Here is a 22041-nt window from a genome sequence, read left to right as displayed (position 1 = left end):
TCCAAAGTGGGGTAATTTGTGGGGGATCTCCACTGTTTAGGCACCATGGTGGGGGGTCTAAAAACGTTAATTTTGCATTCAAATGGCGCTCCTTGCCTTCCGAGCACTGCCGTGTGTCCAAACATTTTATTTCCACCACATATGAGGTATCTGCGTACTCAGGAGAAAATGGACAATACATTTTATAAAATACCATAGCAATCCATTAGGCACAAAACATAATCTCAATTGGAGAAAACCACGGAAAAAGCAATTAGAATAAACCGTGGAAGAAGATGCACACCACAGGCAGCATTCAAGAACAGGAGGACAAAAAGTGGCTAATATGCAAAAGGTAACAAGTATTTATTAAATAGTAAGCAATTCATTACAAAAAATATCGTGGAGAAGATGAGAAAGCATGACATACAACCTGGCACAGTGGATAATATCACAGTTAATACAAAAAACTGCACAAATGGCTGGAATGGTAAAATGCAATACAATAACAGCATAAATACATGGTCAGTCTAAAGAACATACCCAGTGCAGCCAATTTAACCAGGAGTAGAAAGATAAAGTGCCAGTAGTGCAGAGGACAGAGGTCTGGATACCCCCCTAGGAAGGGTAACGCGCGTTTCGCGTGTAAGGAGTAACACGCTTCATCAGACCGTGAGGGATATGGTTTTCTCCGTTACCGGAAGTGCTAAATAGGCCGGGTGACCAGTCACATGATCTTTACTAGCCAATGAATGGTGAAGTCGGCGCATGCGCGGTCGGCGCAGGCGGCCGGGGATGCGCGCACGGCGTCAGGCAGGGCGCGCACGAGAGGAGGCATAGCTCCCAATCCTGCACGCCGTTACCTGGGAGATGCCGTCGGGCAAGCCAGGACGCCAAGCGCGGACCGCGCATGCGCACAAACACACCATCCACGTCGGGAAGGTAACAACTGAAGATAATATGCTAAGTATATAAACATAGATGATACCCGCCGGGCAACAACAGTAGGCCACATAAAAACATATAAGACGGAGACATGTTCCAGAATTTTATGTTTTTAATTGTTCTTAATTTTTTCTTATTTTTCATAGTTCTTTTTCTCCGTCCTGTGTGATCGGCATGCAACCACCACTGTCGGTTTGAAGAATCTACTTCTGAGTTTTTTGGACTCTGTATGTGTACTCGCCACGGATATCTAACATCATGCCCACTATTGTATGCATTTATTCTCACTCTTTGATTGGACCAATTCTTATGTTTTTATGTGGCCTACTGTTGTTGCCCGGCGGGTATCATCTATGTTTATATACTTAGCATATTATCTTCAGTTGTTACCTTCCCGACGTGGATGGTGTGTTTGTGCGCATGCGCGGTCCGCGCTTGGCGTCCTGGCTTGCCCGACGGCGTCTCCCAGGTAACGGCGTGCAGGATTGGGAGCTATGCCTCCTCTCGTGCGCGCCCTGCCTGACGCCGTGCGCGCATCCCCGGCCGCCTGCGCCGACCGCGCATGCGCCGACTTCTTCACCATTCATTGGCTAGTAAAGATCATGTGACTGGTCACCCGGCCTATTTAGCACTTCCGGTAACGGAGAAAACCATATCCCTCACGGTCCGATGAAGCGTGTTACTCCTTACACGCGAAACGCGCGTTACCCTTCCTAGGGGGGTATCCAGACCTCTGTCCTCTGCACTACTGGCACTTTATCTTTCTACTCCTGGTTAAATTGGCTGCACTGGGTATGTTCTTTAGACTGACCATGTATTTATGCTGTTATTGTATTGCATTTTACCATTCCAGCCATTTGTGCAGTTTTTTGTATTAACTGTGATATTATCCACTGTGCCAGGTTGTATGTCATGCTTTCTCATCTTCTCCACGATATTTTTTGTAATGAATTGCTTACTATTTAATAAATACTTGTTACCTTTTGCATATTTTACAATACATTTTATGTTGCATTTTTTCCCGATACCCTTGTGAAAAAAAAGCTACCTAGTTGAAGCAACAGTTTTGTGGTAAAAAAAAAATTTTTTCTTTTCACGGCTCAACGTTATAAACTTCTGTGAAGCCCCCAGGTGTTCAAAGTGCTCCTCAAACATCTAGAAAAAATATTTGAGGGCTCTAGTTTCCAAAATGAGGTCACTTGTGGGGGAGCTCCATTGTTTAGGCACCTCAGGGGGTCTTCAAACCTGACATGGCGTCCGCTAATGAGTGCAGCTAATTTTGTGTTCAAAAATTCAAATGGCGCTCCTTGCCTTTCGACCTCTGCCGTGCACCCAAACAATTGATTTTTACCCCATATGGGGTATCAGCGTACTCAGGAGAAAATGCACAATAAATTGTAGGGTGCCCTTTCTCTTTTCTCCCTTGTAAAAATGAAAATTTTATGGCTAAAGTAACATTTTTGTGTTAAAAAGTAAAATTTTCATTTTTTCCTTCCACATTGCTTTGGTTCCTGTGACGCACCTAAAGGGTTAATAAACTTCTTGGATGTGGTTTTGAGCAGTGTGAGGGGTGCAGTTTTTAGAATGGGGTCACTTTTGGGTATTTTCTGTCACCTCGGCCTCTCAAAGGCACTTCAAATGTGATGTGGTCCCTAAAAAAAAAATATTTTGTAAATTTTGTTGGAAAAATTAGAAATTGCTGATGAACTTTGACCCCTTCTAACTTCCTAACGAAAAAAAAATTTCTTTCGAAAATTGCGCTGATGTAAAGTTGACAAGTGGGAAATGTTATTTAGTAACTATTTTGTGTGACCTATTTCTCAGATTTATGGGCATACATTTTCAAAGTTTGACAATTGCGAAATTTTCGAAATTTTCGCACAATTTCCTAAATTTTCACAAATAAACGCAAAAAGTATCGGCCTAAATTTACCACTGACATGAAGTACAATATGTCACGAAAAAACAATGTCAGAATCGCCAGGATCCGTTGAAGCGTTCCAGAGTTATAACCTGTCAAAGTGACACTGGTCAGAATTGCAAAAAATGTCCCGGTCATTAGGGTGTTTTAGTGGCCGGGGGTGAAGGGGTTAATGATCCCGGCAAATCAATTAAACAAACTCCAAAAAGAAATTAGTGACTTTATTTGGAACTATAAAAGGCCAAAAGTGAACAAAAACATTTTACTCAAACAGAAAAAAATGGGAGGTATAGGGCTCCCCAATATTAAAAACTATCATCTTTCTAACCTAATTAAACAGAGTCAGAGGCTAATAGAGGAAAGCAATTTATTTCCTTGGATGGATTTAGAGATGTCCTCTGTTAATTACCAACCCATAAAATCTTTAATTTTAACTCACCTAATCAACCCTTCTATCCCACCTCCAAACTCCCCTACTTTATACGCTACAATAAGAGCATGGAAAACTTTGGCCAAAACTCCGACTAATCTTAATAAAAATCATCTTCTTAGAAATACTCCCCTAAAAATGTTGGCGATAACTCAGAAATTCCCTCAACATGGCAGGAGTCAAATCTAAAAACGGTTGGAGACATCTTTAACGGGAAAGACTTTATAAACTTCCTGGATATAAAGATCAAACACAAGCTCCCATACTCTGACTTTAAGGCCCTCATCAAATTTACGGAAATTTTAAAGACAAAATTATTATTTACAAACCCCCTTTCTGAAATAACCTGCATGTTATTCTGTAACCCAAGCAAAATGTCCCTATGGTGTTGTAAAAATATCTATAACCACTTCAATAATGATCTAACATTCCACAAAAGCAAATATATGCTAGAATGGATTTGGGTAAGAGCTTTACGGATGAGGAATGGCAGAAATCCATTTCACTAACCTATTCTTCAAATGCATGTGCCTCTGTCCATCAATCTCACTTCAAAATTCTCTCGTGTTGGGATCTCACTCCATGTAGACTTGCTAAATTTAATAGAGAGACATCCCCTTTATGTTGGAGGGATTGTGATGAGAGAGGTACTCTACTTAACATTTTCTGGAGTTGTCCCAGATTGAAGAGTCTCTGGAAAAATATTTCCAGTCTGATTAATCAGATTACTAACTCCACAATTCAGGTAACTCCCCAAATGGTCCTGCTTTCACTTAATTTGGAAAAATTTGACCCTCTATATAAACCTATCCTAACTCATGTATTTCTAGTTACTAGAAATCTTATAGCTTCTAATTGGAAGAAACCTGCGGTGCCCACTATCTCAGAGACTACTTCTCTTCACAACAACTTCGATAAGTACTTTGGTACCATTAACAATGCCTTTGCCTCCTATTACCGAAGATGGGATCACTGGAATAGTTTTATACAAGGTATTACATAAATATTTATAACTACTTAAAAACCTTTTTTATAATATGAATCCTTTTATTCAAACCTTCAGTCATGCTTTCTTGACAATATGCTTATATTCCTAGAATGGAAGCCTGTTAACATGGTTGAGATTTGTTTAAGTTCATTGTTCTTCCTTTTACCCACTCCCTCTTCACCTTGTTTTTCCTTGCCTTGACCCTCCTCCCCTTTTCATCCCCAATAAAGTAATTGTTTACCTCCCCCTCCCCTTTCTCTTTTCCTATACCTTTCCCCCCAGATGAAAAGTTTTATTCATACAATAGATCCCCACATGTATTCAAATAATGGTATGCTACGCATGACAATATCTTGATTGTGTGGATTTGATATGTTATTTTGTTAACCTTATTTTAATAAAAATATATGAAAACAAATGCGATGTCCTGCTGGGCAGGACACATCGCTGTGTTTGACACTTTGTGACAGGGTCACAGTGACTGCTGAGGTCGTTATACAGGTCGCTACTGCGACCTGTATTGTTCCTGCATCGCTGGTAAGATCTGACACTGTGACATCTCACCTGCGACTTACCTGCGATCCCTATCAGGTCGCATCGTTTTCAGGATCGCTGGTAAGTCGTGTGTGACTGGGCTTTTAGACAGGACCAACTTTCTCATCAGCTCAGCATGCAGCCTAGCAAATTTGAATATCAGCACAGTCCCAGTAGGAGTCCAGGTTGTTGTATTTAGATACTAAGAATGTCACAAAAGAAAAGAAGTCCCAGAGCTTGTGCCTTGTCAAAAATGAGCTGGTAGTACTAAAGGACAAGCACAGCAGACCAAGCTCTGCTAGATCTTCACCACTGTCACAATATATCTCAGCTGTACTTTAAAGATCCGCATATAGGAAAAATATTCAGACCTATATGGGGGAGAAATAATGTCTATTACTTACTGAGGATGGTTTTTCCTTTTTTGTCTTCAGAAGAGCTGTGTTGCAGAGCCTCAACCCAGCTGGGGAAGCTTTTGATGCCACACTGCTTCCTCACTTATTCCTGGGCCCCTTCTGCTTTGTTCCAGTGATAAGTCCAAAATCCAAGGGTTAAGGCCCTGTGCGCACTGGAAAATGGAATTTTCTCAAGAAAATTCCGCAGGTATTCAACGATTACCGCACCCGCGGTAAAAAACCGCGGCAAACCGCACCCGAAAACCGCATGCGGTTTGCTGCGGTATTGTTCTCGGTATTGCCGCGGTTTTGCCACATGCGGGTTGGTACATGTGCTTTATTGCATTCAATGCAATAAAGCACATTAAAAAAAGTCATTTCATTCTCAGATAGAGAAATAGACAGAAGAATGGATAAAGAATAGACAGACAGAGGGATAGATAGAAGGATATATCGATAGAGGGATAGAGTCCCTGTGAGCACACTCCATGAGAAATGCAGTCGGCAGTGAGTTCACATTACCGGCCGTGGGAAATGCCCTGGAGTTACCTCTGCTGTCTCGCTGCGAGGCTGCATTCAGCAGTGTCTGGGTCAGTCGCGGCTAGATACAAGCATCGCAGGACGCAGGAGCTTTGGATTACGTCGGAGCTTTGTTTCGGGAGGGGTTAATAAAAGGGTGAACGAGGCTTGTGTTTTATTGAAAATAAAGGATTCCTTTCTCTCCTTTTCATTGGGGGACACAGACAGTGGGTTATATGGTGTCTCCAGGGGAGGCTTGACACTAGGTTTAAAAAAGTTAGCTCCTCCTCCCACAGCATATAACCCCAGCTAGGCGGGAACTAGCTCAGTTCTTTTTAGTGTCAGCAGTGAGGCTGACACGTCTGGCCTGAGCCCCAGGCCAGCTCATGTTTTTTGTTTATTTCTTTTTCTTTGTGATTTTATTCTATTTTTGACTATGGGGCAATACCAGGGTGTGCTCACCCTCGTTCCCCCCGCTTACGGTCAGAGGAAACCTGGCGTGCAAAAGCCGTCAGTCTTCCCTCGCGCCCAAGTGGTCGGGTCTGCGTACCCCTCCAGGCTCCCTGGAAGCACCTCACAGAGGTAGCTCCAGAGGGCTAAGCAGAGCCGAGCACCTGCTAGCCTTGAGCCGAAGATGCGTCCCCGAGATCTCTGCATCCCAGGACCGACGCGTCTTCAGACGGAGCAAGAGCAGGTAGGGAGACTACGTGTACCCGTCCACTGCATCCAACCGCCACCTGAGGAGGCGCCGGTGGGGCGATGCAGGCCGTGTTCCCGGGGAAGTATCATAAATTTAGCTCCCGGCTTTGGCCTGCATTCTTAGCAACGCCCCCTCTACTGCTCCAGAAGCCGCTCCCTCTAGTGGGCCGTCTCTCCCCTCCATGCTGCCAGAGAACACTGGACGCCATTACATGTGGGGAGCAGACACGGGTGAGATCACCTCCTTGGCTCTGCAACTCTGCAGCACTATATACCGCTCTGCTCAGTGGTATATCGCTGTCTTTCTAGCGGTGTGTGTCTGCTGGCTGGCGGTGTATATCAGCTTTTAGCGGTATATACTGTCTGTGCCTGCAGGTATATACTGACTGGCAGTGTATGCCAATTTACTATTCGTATATACCAGCTCTGTATAGCAGTCCCTTTCTAATACTGCTAGTAGCTCCTCACCCACAGTGTAATACTGCTAAAGGCTCACAGTATAATTATACGTTTGTTGCTGACATGCGTAAAAACCGCAAGGGTGATAAAGCTTCCCAGGCATACTCTATGGACCTGTACTATGCTTGTACCACCTGTGGAAGCTCGTTTCCCAATGGTCGAAGCTATCTACTCTGCCGGGGCTGCGATGCCCCTACAACAATGTCACAACAGGCGTTGCCGGACCAGGGGGTCGTGCAGTCTGTGGGTTCGGCCCCGGCCACCGTTCAGGCAGCACCCCCGTCTGATGAAGCTATCCCTGCATGGGCTCTTCTGATGTCTAAAAGGTTAGATGACCTGGCCGCTCAGATATCTCAGCCTTCCACTGGCTCCCACAGCCTCCCCCCGGCTCAGCTCCCTCAGAGGAGCCCGCCTTCGTCTGGTGTATCATCCCCAGTACGTAAAAAGGCTGTCTCCAAAAAGCGCCATTGCGACCGCTCCGCCTCGTCTGACTCACACGATGGTCAGTCTGACTCGGGCTCCGTGACCTTTAGTAGTCGCGATTCCCGAGACTCTGACTCTGATTCAGATGTCCCTTCTGAGTCTAGGCATATGGAAGAAACTTTTAATAGCGGCTGTCAATCACTGTCGATTTCTGATCAGCCCTCGGACCCGACTTCAGTCGGCAATCAAGCGAGCCAAGAAGCCTCCTAAGTCCTTTGCCCAGGTCTGATTTTTCATCAAATCATATCTAAACGGTGGGATCACCCTGATAGAAGGTTTAATAAAAAATCCTCCTTCATTCGCTTATGCCTTTCCTCCAGAAATGGTTAAGCCCTGGTCGGTTCCCCCCGTTGTGGATCCGCCAGTATCCAGACTGGCTAAACACACGGTTATGTCTGTTTCAGACAACGCGTCTCTCAAGGACTCATCCGACCGCGCAGTTGAGGCTGCGGTCAAACCTATTTTCCAGGCTTCGGGCTCCTCTCTGCGCCCCCTGTTTGCCATGACATGGGTGGCAAGAGCTATGAGCGTGTGGAGTAGGAACCTGCGCAAGTGGCTTCGCCCTTGCAATATTCCTCCAGAGGCCCTTGAGATTCTTGATTTTGTTCTCTCTAGCCTCTAATTTTCTTCACGGCTTCCCTGGATGCAGCTAGCTGGTCAGCCCTAACGGCAGCCAATGCTGTCTTTGCCCGCAGGGTTCTGTGGCTAAAAATATGGAATGTGGACAGTGCCTCCAAGAAGTCCCTGTCCACACTTCCCTTCCAGGGTCTTCGTCTGTTTGGTGAATCCCTGGACAAACTCATATCTGAGGCGACGGGTGGTAAAAGTACCATTCTACCACAAAAGCGGCCTGTAGCCAAAAATTTCAAAAAATCTTCTTGGTGCAGGTAGTCCTTTCGGCCTGCCCCCCAAAAACCATCGGCCCAAGGACCGTCCCAACGCTCAGATCGAGGATCTGGTCCCTCAAGGGGCTCTTCTTGGCGTTCCCACTCCAAGCAACCTAAACCCAAAGGACCTCGCTCTCTACAGGCCCCCTCAGCATGACGCCAGGTATCCCGCAGATCCGACTCCTGTGGAAAGGCGGCTTCTGCTTTTTCGGGATATCTGGCTAGACCACACTCACGATGCTTGAGTTCGAGAAATCGTCACCTCAAGTTACAAAATCGATTTCAATTCTCTGCCGGCCAACAGGTTTCTGCGTTCTTGTCTTCCAAAGTCCAAAACGCAAAGTCAGGCCTTATTTCAGGCCATAGCCTCTTTACAGAAAGCAAATGTTATCATTCCAGTGCCCCTGGAACAGCGCGGCAAAGGTTTCCATTCAAACCTTTTTGTCGTTCCCAATAAAGATTGCTCTGTCCGCCCTATCTTGGACCTCAAACGGCTGAACAAATCCGTACGGATTCGAACTTTCCGAATGGAATCAAGAGCAGTACTAGCCGCCATGAAACCTGGAGAATTCCTAGCTTTTATAGATGTTTAAGATGCTTATTTACACATTCCCATGTGTGTGTCTCATCAACGGTTCCTTCGCTTTGCCGTAGGACACCGTCATTTCCAATTCAGGGCCCTGCCCTTTGGGCTGGCCACTGTGCCTCGGGTCTTCACAAAGGTCATGGCGGCCGTCATGTCCATTTTCCACCCCAGATTCATCCTGGTCGTTCCCTATTTGGACGACCTTCTTGTCAAAGGGAGCTCTCTTCACGTTTGCTCAGAAAGCGTGCAGATTTGCCTAGACACGCTGTCAAGGCTAGGGTGGCTTATCAACTTCAAAAAGTCATCCCTCATTCCTCATCAGCGCATCACCTTTCTAGGTATGATGATAGACACGGCTCAGTCCCGGGTTTTTCTTCCAGAGGAAAAGAGGTCTTCCCTGATCCGGGCTGCCGAATCCCTCCGCTCTCACAATCACACATCCCTTCGGAATGGAATGAGTGTTAGGCAAGATGGTGGCGGTCATAGAAGCAGTGTCCTTCGCCCAACTCCATCTGCGCCCTCTACAACTGGATCTTCTATCCTCCTGGGACAAGAATCCAGCTTCCCTGGACCGGTCAGTCCGCCTATCTCTGTCTGCGCTCAGCTCCCTCGTCTGGTGGACTCAAGCCTCATCCCTATCTCAAGGGAAGTCCTTCCGCCCGGTCCACTGGCAGGTAGTCACGACGGATGCCAGCCTGATAGGCTGGGGGGCGGTGTTTCTCCACCACACTGTTCAGGGACGCTGGTCTCCTTCCGAGCGCTCTCTGCACATCAATGTTCTGGAGATCAGAGCCATATTTTTGGCTCTTCAGAATTTTCAACCCCTACTATTGGGCCTCCCTGTTCGGATCCAGTCAGACAATGCCACGGCCGTGGCTTACATCAACCGTCAGGGAGGAACTCGCAGCAAGGCAGCGATGGAGGTATCCAGGATTCTTCTTTGGGCAGAGAAGCACATCCCCATTATTTCAGCTGTCCATATTCCTGGGGTAGACAACTGGGCCGCAGACTTTCTCAGCAGGCAAGGTCTAGCGGCAGGGGAATGGTCCCTCCACGACGAAGTGTTCCATCAGATCACTCTTCGTTGGGGACTCCCGGATGTGGACGTCATGGCGTCTCGAATGAATGCCAAAATACGTCCCTTCATATCTCGGTCGAGAGACCCGCTAGCGCTCGGCTCCGACGCCCTAGTCTTTCCATGGTCGTAGTTTCGCCTGCCCTACATCTTCCCTCCATTTCCTCTCATTCCGAGAGTAATCAAGAAAATCAAAGCGGAGGGAATCCCGGTGATCCTCGTGGCCCCGGACTGGCCCAGGAGAACCTGGTATCCAGAGCTCCTCCAACTTCTCAGCGACTCCCTGGCGTCTTCCCGACTGCCCGGATCTTCTGTCGCAAGGTCCAATATTCCACCAGAATTCAGCACAGCTGCATTTGACAGCGTGACGCTTGAATCCCTGATTCTAGCCAAAATCTGGTCTTTCTTCCAGGGTAGTTCATACCATGCTTAATGCTCGGAAGCCTTCCTCCACCAGCATTTACCACAGGACCTGGAAGACCTATCTTTCCTGGTGTGACCGTCATAATCGGTCGCCCCTGACCTTTTCAATCCCTAATGTTCTTTCTTTTCTGCAAGACGGTCTGGACTCGGGTCTTGCTCTCAGTTCCATTAAAGGACAAGTTTCTGCCTTGTCGATTTTTTTTTTTTTTTTTTTTTTTTTTTTTTTTTTTTTTTTTTTTTTTTTTTCCAGAAGCAGCTGGCTTCTCGCCCTCAGGTCCGTACCTTTCTTCAAGGGGTAGTGCATTTGGTCCCTCCTTATCGCCACCCCTTAGATCCCTGGGATCTGAATCTGGTTCTGGGAGTCCTTCAACTTCCTCCTTTCGAACCTCTGAGAGAAATCTCTCTTCAACGGCTGTCTTGGAAAGTTGCCTTTTTAGTCGCTATTACCTCTATCAGGCGAGTGTCCAAACTGGCAGCTTTTTCCTGTCGCTCACCTTACCTGATATTCCATCATAAGGTGGTCCTTCGGCCTTCCCCTGTCTTCCTTCCGAAGGTCGTATCCTCTTTCCACCTTAACGAGGACATTGTGTTGCCGTCATTCTGCCCGGCCCCGGTCCACTCTTTTTGAGAAAGCCCTTCACACACTCTATCTTGTCAGAGCTTTGCGGACCTACATCTCCAGAACAGCGCCGTTGCGCAAGTCCGATGCCCTCTTCGTCCTCCCAGTAGGACACAAAAAGGGCAACCTGGCGTCTAAATCCACGATTTCTCGATGGATCAGGACTGCCATCTGTGAGGCATAAAAAGCACGAGGTGCCATTCCCCCTCAATCTGTGCGGGCCCACTCTACACGAGCAGTGGGTGTCTCCTGGGCTATCCGCCATCAGGCTTCGGCGGCCCAACTTTGCGAGGCCGCTACCTGGTCCAGTGTGCACACGTTCACAAAATTCTACAGAGTGCATATGCATGCCTCCGCGGATGCTGCTCTTGGAAGACAAGTCCTTCAAGCGGCCCATTTATAAGTGGCCACTGCTCGGTTCTTGACAGTGTTTTGATGTGTTCACTGCAGTTGCAGTTGTTAGTCAGCTCTTAGTCTGATGTTATACACTGTTAATAGTTCAGTTCCCACCCAGGGACTGCTTTGGGATGTCCCACTGTCTGTGTCCCCCAATGAAAAGGCGAGAAAGGAAAGGACATTTTTGTGTACTCACCGTAAAATGTCTTTCTTGGAGCCTTTCATTGGGGGACACAGCTCCCGCGCTTGTGGTTTTGGTTATCCTTTTCCTACTGCTTTTACACCAAACTGAGCTAGTTCCCGCCTAGCTGGGGTTATATGCGTGGTATTATCTGTGTGTATTGTATGTCTGTGTCTGATGTGTGTCTGTGTTCTATGTCTGGGATGTCTGTATATATATATGTGTGTGTGTGTGTGTGATTACTCTCTCCTCCGCTTCCTCTTCCTGTAATGACATCACTTCCCCTGCAAATCGCAGGGCAGCGATGTAAATTACCGCAGGTAAACCGCGAAATACCGCAGGGAATAACGCAGGAAAACGCAGCTGCCTGCGTTATTCCCTGCGGGATTTCACGATTACATTGGAGTCAATGGAGTGAAATTCCGCAGCGACGTGCGGAAAAGAATTGACATGCAGTTGCTTGCTGCGGGAATCCCGCAGCAAAACATGCAGCTGTCAAAATCCGCCTAGTGCGCACAGGATTTTTTTTTCCCATAGGTTTTTCTGGTGATTCACTGCAGAGATGTTATGAACTGCAGCGAAACATGCAGCAAATCCGCAGAAGATCCGCTGCAAAATCCGGTAAGTGCGCACAGGGCCTAAAGCTCAAAAAATTGGTCCAACTTGTTCCCAGAGTGTTCCAGAAGTGTTTCTATTGCTTTTGTGGGAAATCTGAGTTTTAAAAAATCAGACTCCCTGTTCCTTTGGAGGTTTCAGGAAGGAGCTAGTCCAGACAAGTCTTACTCCATTGGGCTTCAGCCCAACCCCTCCCCCCCCCCCCCAAAATATTGATTTCTGAACTCTTCCGGAGTTAAAACATTAGCATTGTTGTTTCTAAATGATTATGAACTTTTTTTCTTTGCTTTCAGACCTCAAATAATGCAATGCATTTTTTTGTTATTTTAACAATTTCTCATTTTCAGAAAATGCAATGAGAAGAAGATCTGTGGAAAAATAAAGCGCAATAGGGTCTTACCCTTATAGGCACAGGGCAATAGAAAAGGGGAGCAAATGTACTCACCAACCGTAGTTGTGAAAGTCACAACTACTACAATCGCATTTAGAAATGGATCCAGGCAGCGGCAACCCAGGGAGGCTGATAACCGAGACAATAGTGGAAAAGGGTTTCTATACCGCGCCAATGATCACAAGTCTGGATGTCGGATTGATGTGGCTTTATTGCAGCACCGGTTTACGCCTTTCAGGAGCTCTGCTCCCTTCCTCAGGACCATAGAAACAACATTAAATCAGGACCAAATTTGATGTTGTTTCTATGGTCCTGAGGAAGGGAGCAGAGCTCCTGAAACGCATAGACCGGTGCTGCAATAAAGCCACATCAATCCGACATCCAGACTTGTGATCATTGGCGCGGTATAGAAACCCTTTTCCACTATTATCTCTGTTATCATTTTCAGAAAATAAATACATTTTTTGCTTGGAAATTCGGAGACATGTTGTCAGTAGTTTTTATAGAAAAAAAAAGAACAATTTACATTTTACTCAAATATACCTGTAAGGAAAAAAAAATTAAAACTGAAAATTTGGAAGTGGTCTCTTAATTTTTGCCAGAGCTGTATATAGCAAAACTATGCAGGAGATTTTGCATTGTGGTGTTCTCAATAAACCTTTTTAAAGATGATTGCTTGAAGAAAGCGATCAATTTATTCACCTATTGTACCCTCACCCATTCCCTGTAGACTGTGAGCCCTCGCAGGTAGGATCCTCTCTCCTGTACCAGTCTCTTTTGTACTGTTAATGATTTGTTGTACTATTTTTTTTTTTTTTTTATGTATACCCTTTTCACTTGTAAAGCGCCATGGAATTAATGCTGCTATAATAATAAATAATAATAATAATTTACACGGGAAAACAAAATTTATAACGCCAGAATGTTAAGTCTCCAAATTTGCATTTTTGGTGCATCATATTTGTGGTGCTGATCTACTACAAAGTTGTTTGTTTTTTTTTTTTTTGTTTTAAGATTAAAAAAAAAGCTAGAAACATTGGCAGCGCTGGGTTCCTGGGTGTAAATCCCACCAAAGACTACATCTGCAAGGAGTTTAAATGCTTTCCCCCTGGCTCTACGTTTTATACTGGCTGGACACTGCCACTAGAAACCTAGTCCTTTCAAGTTAGATGTAACCTTGTCATAAGAGCCCCAAGTTACAAATACAAATTTGATATTCATTATTGTTGTGGTGTATATCTGCCATTTTTCTATAGCTTTGTAATGATTTGTTTTTGTTTTTTTTCTTCCCAGTGGAAGCTGAACAATTCTTGATGAAACTTATTAACCGTCCACTAATTGTCTTAAGGGGAGAGCATGGCTTCATAGGTTGCCGTAAAATGACCGGGACCTTAGACTGTAATCGATCAAATTATGACATTTTTCAACTGGAATTTAGTGATGGCGCCTACAACCTCAAAGGTTGGCATTTTTTTTAAGTATAAACTGAATGCATTTTATGTTGTTAAATTCTGCATGCAGATAATTAGTTTTAATTGCTTAGGGTTATTTTTGTATGTGTACAGGGAAGTGTATGTATGGAGCCAGAGATCACAATAACAGTTGTACAAGTGTCATTTATGGCTGTGTAGGTAGTTATGCCTTTTTTTTGTTGTTGAAATTTATTCTAACATGGAATGAATTCAATTATCTGCTAAAGTAGTGAGGATTTACAAAAAAAAGTGTTTGTAAATGTGGTGAGCTGACATTGTTTTTATCACCATTTTTAGGTGCACTTCTTTGCATTTTTTGAGAAGCTGCAGCAACCCAGAAAATACATTCTTTTCTTTACAAGTAAAATATATCTTTGTACCGTGTTAGCCAGTAGAGATAAAAAAATTGTTTAAAAGAACAGAGAGTCCTCAGTGGTTGATACCTTTTAATGGCTAACTGAAAAGATGGTAATAATTGCAAGCTTTCGAGACTACTCAGGTCTCTTCATCAGGCATGGTATAACACAAAATCTGAAGAGTCACGTATTTATACACAACAGGACTTAGAATAGTGCAGTAAATACACAACAGGACTTAGAATAGTGCACTATTCTAAGTCCTGTTGTGTATAAATACGTGACTCTTCAGATTTTGTGTTATACCATGCCTGATGAAGAGACCTGAGTAGTCTCGAAAGCTTGCAATTATTACCATCTTTTCAGTTAGCCATTAAAAGGTATCAACCACTGAGGACTCTCTGTTCTTTTAAACAATTCTTTTCTTTGTCACTTACAGTATTTAATACTTTTGTATTTTGTAAGTACTTTTACTTGCACAGCAATTCAAAAGTTTGTTTTTAAATTTTCTTTTTTTTTTTTTTTTACAGTGAGAAAGAGGGGGACAATGTATATATGTATATTTACCGTATTTTTCGCTTTATAAGACGCACCTGATTATAAGACGCACCCCCAAATTTGGTGAAGGAAAAGAGAAATTTTTTTATGTTAAATGGGGTCCATCTTATAATGCCAGTGTCCGTCTAACAAATCATATATAGGGTATATGTCCCTCATAGCCCCCATCCTAAAATTAGCCCCCCTTAATCTGGATATGGCCCCCTTATATTGAATATAGCCCCCTTGTGCTGGGACACGTCCCCCATGTGTGCTGCCCAAGGCCCCTATAGATGGTACACCTCCCTCCCCTGTGTTTGATATGGCACCCATTTGTGCTGCCTATGGCCACTATAGAAGGCACATCTCCCCTGTTAAATATGCCCCCCATGTGTGCTGCCCATGGCTACTATAGATGGCACATATCTCCTGTGTTAGATATGCCCCCCATGCTGCTGCCCATAATAAAATAAAACACTTTCCTTACCTTCTCAGCGCTGTACTCCCTGTGTCTCCCTCCTCACAGTTGAGCTCAGTGTCCTCCCTCCTCCACTTCCTGGTTCTTGCTGCCGGTCATGTGATCGGCACGGCAGAGTGATATCATCTCTGCGTGCCTTATCACAGACAACAGCAGCAGGAGACCGGAAGATCAGCGCTGGAGGTAAGTAAAGCTTTTTTTTTTTTTTATTTTACTATGGGCAGCAGCACGGCGGCCATATCTAACACAGGGGGGATCATGTGCGATCAAAGGAGGAGGCAGGCAGGTATAATATGCCCCGCTGCCCCAGCGTGATGCAGTTTCAGCACCACGCTGCTGATGGACAGCGGCTGTGTATGTTATATGAGCGGGAGCAAAAGATCAAACGCAAAGAGTGGACCCTGCAGTGTGTGTGTGTGTGTGTATATGTGTATATGTATATATATATATATATATATATATGTATATATATATATATATGTATATGTATATGTATATGTATATGTATATGTATATGTGTGTGTGTGTATGTGCATATAAAATAAATATATGTACACCCCCCCCCCCCCCCCCGTTTATTCGGTTGATAAGACGCACACCCTACTTTCCCCCAAAATTTGGGGGAACAAAAGTGCGTCTTATAAAGCGAAAAATACGGTGTGTATGTATGAGTGTATATGTGTATATATATATATATATTAATGTGTGTATATATATATATATATATATATATATATATATATATATATGTATATGTATATGTATGTATATGTATATGTATGTATATGTATATGTATATATATATGTATATATATGTATATATGTGTATATATGTATATATGTGTATATATGTGTATATATGTATGTATATATGTATGTATATATGTATATGTATGTATATATGTATATGTATGTATATATGTATATGTATATGTATGTATATATGTATATATATATATATATGTATATATATGTATGTATATATGTATATGTATGTATATGTATGTATATATGTATATATATATGTATGTATATATGTATATATATATGTATATATATGTATATATAATTTATGTATATATGTGTGTGTGTATGTATGTATATATATATTGTGTGTGTGTGTGTATATGTATATATATATATATATATATATATATATATATATATATATATATATATATATATATATATATATATATATACATTTTTTTTTTAATTTCCTCCCCCCCCCCCCTTATTTTTTAGTCCCCTTGGGGAACTTGATCCTGCAATCGTCTAATCTTCTATTCTATTGTTAAAAATAGGACTGATGTGAATATTCAGTATGATTCACAATGAGGATTAGGAGATGAAAAACTTGAGGATAAAACAAATGGATTTATTCAAATGTCAAAAAATTATTAAAAAATGAAATGGTTCTTCATATAGAAAAATGTTTGTTAGTGGAAGATAAAAACATATAGTCACAGTCAATTGCGTCTTACATATGACAGGTGTTGTAGGAAATCATCAGTGGTAGGAGACTTCTCTTGTCCTAGGTCCTCGTCAGCCTTCTGAGAATGCTTCTGACATTCTGACTACCATATAGTCTGGCTAAATTTAAATACATTTTTTCCTGCTGATCCAGCATTGCGATTTATAGGTTGTTCATAACTATACATGGTGGCCAAGCCAGTTGAGTATGTAACATACAACTTATATCCATTCATGGGTTGGTGATATTATTGCTAAACTAATAATATCTTTGAGTAATACATTTTACTAGTGTCCATAGCAAATATCTATTCGTTACTATGGATATTCAATTTCAACTTGACCTACCAATTCTTCCTTTTGACCTTTTAGACTATTGAAGTCTTTCTGGCTGGTAGAAAAAAACGTTAACTTATCATGCTGAATGATTCCAAAGTACAGTAGGTGGTTCTCAAAAAGACCATCTGTACACTACTTAGTGAAAAATTCCACTTCCATTGCAAACCTTTTACAATGCAATTTAAAGCCTATTATGAATTAAAATTTTTCATAAATCACTATTTTACATCTATGCACTGCAATACTGAAGTGTTATAGTAAATAGCTGGCTGGACTTCACGGAGGCCTGTAATTTTAGTTAGAGGCTGAGTATACAGACATGGCAGCCACAAGCTCTTCGGCAGGTCCGTGGCAGTTCATTGGCACATACAATTGCATCGCACGGAGGCTGATGGACAGATGGAACGGCACACGCTTTAAATGCTGCAGTCAGATTGATAGTGGCAATTAAGGGGTTAACAGCAACAATAGTTAGGTAGGTAGATCCTGGTTGTATAGCGCAGCTGGTATCTGTTGGGTAGGTTGCAGTCTCAGCTTCTGACCTCGCTCCAAACATAGACGTAACAGTATGTACAATGTTGGGTCCTAACATAAAAAATTACACTATAATGATTGAAAAGAGATTAAAGTAAATATATACTGCCTCTTGTGATCTGAGGACCACACTGTCCAACTGAACCACTCACAAGGGCCACAATAAAACTTAAAGCGGTATTGAGATTTTTGTAATATCAAGTGTGTAAATCTGATTCGTGTACTTTTCACTTCAAGAACTGTATAAAATAGGAAAAAATTGTCTCCTCCCCGTGTGCACTCAGCAACCTGTTCATATGGGTGCATGGGCTCTGCTATCTAGGACTATAGATAGAGTGGTGAAAGTTTGTTATTGTATAATATGTAATATTTAAAAAAGTCTAAATCTCAATCTATTTTGTTGTATATTTCTTTAGATTTCATAGTGCTTTTTGTTCTTTGACCTTAGATTCCACTGGAAAATACTGGACCGGGGGAAATGATACTTCTGTTACCAGCAGTAGCCCATCCCGGGTAGATTTCTTCTTTGAGTTCTTTGACCAAAACAAGGTAGCAATAAAGCTGAATGGCCTCTACCTCAAAGGAGATCATGCTGGTGTTCTTAAAGCCAACGGAGAGTCAATTGATCCCTCAACTTTATGGGAGTACTAAGTACCTGTAACCTGTTGCCGGAGTCTGTACCTTTTATCCATTCTAGTATTACACAGCCTGTGTTTCTTGTGCCTATGGCTTTCTTAGCAGAATATCACATATGTATACAGCTTTGATTATAAAGGCTGTTCCCACAACAAGCTTTTGATGAGTTTTTGTCATTGCAGATTTTCTGCACCAATTAAGTAAATTGGGTTACTTGCATGAGTTTTTTTTTCTCTTGTTGGTGTCATGTTTTAAATAAAGCTGTTTTTGATGCTTCCTTTGGCTTGGACGAAACTTTGATAGTCATGTGCAGACTACATACGTTTTGGATTTGTTTCCACAGTGGAAACTTACTAAAATCGCCTGTGCGTTTTTAATAGGCAGGTTTTCTGCATCTCCTACAAGTCTATGGGAAATATCCGCACATAACTCAGCGTACTTGCAAGAGAAATTGACAGTTGTGGATTTGAAACATACTGCAGGTCAGATGACGCTGAATAAGAAAAAAGCACAGTGGGCACGAGATTTCTATAAATAACGAGGTGTTATAAACTCAGCAAAAACTCATTGTGGGCACACAGCTTTAAAAGGTTTTTTGGTTTTTTTTTTTGCTTTTGTGTATTTTCTATAAATTATCCATTACTTTCTATTTTCGTGTTTGTTCCATAAAAAAAAAAGCTAGATTCTGAAGGCTCTTATTCACTTACAATTTTAAGTGATTTAAACATTCCACCAGATTAGAAAAGTTGCTTTATTATTTTTGAGCAAATGAAGTCCTTTACAGTGACATATTGCTGTCATTGCACTTCAATAAACATGAAACATACCAATAGTCTGTGTCTAAACCCAAAGGCTAAAATCAAGTAAGCTAAAAGATTAATGAAATCAATTAATCTTTGAGTATAAGGAGCATAAAAAAGACAATTAAAAAAATGCCTTATATGAGGGACATGTGTGGCCAAAAGAGAATGTACTGGTAACAAATGTAAGCAATTCAATGGGGGAAAGAGGAGCATATATCCTTAGTGGTGATATGCTTCCACCCTGGGAAATGCCCTACATGGTGTTAGGTCTAAAATACATTGCAAAAGACACAACCATATATACCATGGTATAATAGTAAGATAGGAAATTCCTTTTCTGTAAATCTTAATATACACAATGTCTGGCAAGGTATCCCTCCACCCGGACGCCCGTTCTTCCCAGCTTTTTCCAGACACGCCCCCTGAAGTAGCTGAACAAAATGCCTGTCTGGTTGGAGGGACACCTGGCCAGATACTGTGTTTAAGATTCACAGAAAAGGTGTATCCTATCTTACTATACTAATATTTGGTTGCCTATTTTACAATGTACTTGAGACCTAACACCCAGTAGGGCACTTACCACTAACCATATATACTCTACTTTCCCCCATTGTGCTTGTTACAAATGTGAGCAAGTCATTCTCTTTTGGCCACATATGTCCCTCATATAAGGCATCTTTTAAATGTCTTTTTTTTATGCTCATTATACTTAAAGATTTATTGAGTTAGTTAATCTTTTAGCTTACTTGGTTTCAGCCTTTGGGTTTAGTCCCAGGCTGAGTTGTTTCACATTATTTTTGAGTTAGATTTTTTTAATGTACACACTTTTAGCTTTATAATGTGCAACACGTAGTTCAAAAAAGAGATGTATTCTTAAATAACTACCTCACACAGAAGGCTTTCTTGTGATTTGAAGTAGTTCTAGTTAAATAACATGCAAAGAAACCTGCCTAATGAAAAATATCTTGAAGACCAATAGTCTTTTTAATACTGGTGCCAATTTTTTTTTATAAGTTATCAAAAGCAGAGAAATATCACCATCCATTGTAAAACACAAACCTTATTTGTTGTTAGATATAGTCCATACAATGGTGCTAATATCAATGTAAATGCAGTGTTACTCATATTAACTTCAAATCTTCTTGTTAATGAGGTATAGATAAAGCATTTAATAAAACTGGAAAGATTGCATGAAGCCGGCGTAGGGAAACTGATGCCGCAGATCTTGCATTTGCTGTGATCTTGCTATACCTTCTCAATATTCAACAAATCATTCATCTTGCTTTCCATTATATAATGTTTACAATACTTATATTAAACTGTGCAGTCCTTTCAAGGTTTTTTGTTTGTTTTTTTTTGTTTTTTTGTTTTTTGTTTTTTTAAACAGATCTCAGTCATCTGTGTTGTCCTTGGGTAGCCACAATTTTATTTTTAAACTGACTATGCATTTATACAGCTGGAATCTGTGTAAGTCCATATGCAGTAAGCACAGCTTAGGACTCTTGCAGTATTTTTGTAAAGTAAATTGTATGGTAAAAATACTCCCCACAGCACCAATATCTGAGCATATTTGATGCCATGCTGTGAATTATTTTCAGATTCTATTTTGCTGCAGATTTTCACATTGAGCACAGTTACACAGGAAAATACTCAAAAGAATGTGTATTTTTACCATGAGTCTTCAGCCATATACACATTTCACCATCTACTGCATGTATACTTCGGGTTGAACTATTGTAAAATAATTCCAGATATTTCTAGAGCCCAATATTTGCTAATGTTGATGATGTGGGGGTTTTTTTATGCACTATCTGCACAACTAAATTTTGTTTTTCCTGGATATCTTCTGGAATGAAGGGCAGGACCCACTTCTTTGGGTTTTTGTTTTATAGCAAAGTTTTTTTTGTAGCACTTTGTACATTTGTTGCAGCATTTACACTGTTGTTTTCATGATATAGTTTTTGTTACCTCCTTGTTTTGTTTAAATCAGGAAAAAATGGTATTTTGGAATAAGATGTAACAGCAATCCAAGCTGCAAATATATAAGTAAAGGTGTGAGCCTTTTCTTCAACAGTGGGGAAAAATATAAACCGTATGTTTGAGATTAGTTCATTTTTTTTTATATTTTTTTTTACTTTTCTATGAATCTTTGTACTTTTGTCCATTTTGTCATTCATGTAACTTGCTACACCATAATTTTGATTTTTATAGAGTCCTTTAATTGTACTGAAAACTTCTGTTTTTGTCTCATACTTTGGGCTCTTGCCTCCCAGTTGCTAATCTACCATTTCACCTGGGTGCTAAGGATTACCTATTACAACAATAAAGTAAACATTAAACAGTCAAAGCTTTGTTACTTGTGACCATTTGCTGTATTTTTTGGCTGGTATGTAAACTGGCTACATTTAAATAAAATAAGTACAGAAATCAAGTCTAGTCAATGTATTATTTCTGAATACCTAAAATTGCTAAGTTAACTTAAGAACTCTGGATCTTGCTCCTTAAAGGCAATCTACCACGTCTAGAAATGCTATTAAAGGGAACCTGTCACCACTTTTTTTTGGCCTATAAGCTGCGGCCACCACCAACGGGCTCTCATATACAGCATTCTAACATGCTGTATATAAGAGCCCAGGCTGGAGGTATACCATAAAAAACACTTTAGAATACTTACCTAAGGGTCGTGTGGTGGCCCTTATGGGTATCTCCGTTGTCCAGTGCTGGCGCCACCTCTTTTGGCAATCTTTGTGCTACTTCTTATCTAGCCGCGGTGTATGACAGGTCCGACGTCATACACACTCGCCGGCATTCAGGTCCTGAGCAAGCGTACTTTGATCTGCCCTGAGCAGGGCAGATCAAAGTTTTGTAGCACGCCTGCGCAGGACCGG

At 41.9% G+C, this 22041-nt stretch overlaps 1 protein-coding gene across 1 annotated transcript in view; it reads left to right on the top strand.

Annotated features, from left to right (window-relative positions):
• The window catches only part of LOC142265962 (fascin-like), a 101065-nt gene extending 79481 nt beyond the window's left edge, over positions 1-21584 (top strand). The window contains exons 3-4 of the mRNA XM_075332292.1: positions 13819-13986; positions 18163-21584. Of these exons, the coding sequence (XP_075188407.1) occupies positions 13819-13986; positions 18163-18365 (371 nt within the window). The 3' untranslated portion in view covers positions 18366-21584. The remainder of the gene's footprint in view (positions 1-13818; positions 13987-18162) is intronic.
• Positions 21585-22041: the final 457 nt, after the last annotated feature.

This window comes from Anomaloglossus baeobatrachus, unplaced genomic scaffold (genome assembly GCF_048569485.1).
Source record: "Anomaloglossus baeobatrachus isolate aAnoBae1 unplaced genomic scaffold, aAnoBae1.hap1 Scaffold_2796, whole genome shotgun sequence".
Taxonomy (NCBI): Eukaryota; Metazoa; Chordata; class Amphibia; order Anura; family Aromobatidae; genus Anomaloglossus; species Anomaloglossus baeobatrachus.
The sequence above is the reverse complement of the archived record's forward strand: the minus strand, read 5'-3'. Positions and strand labels throughout refer to the sequence as shown.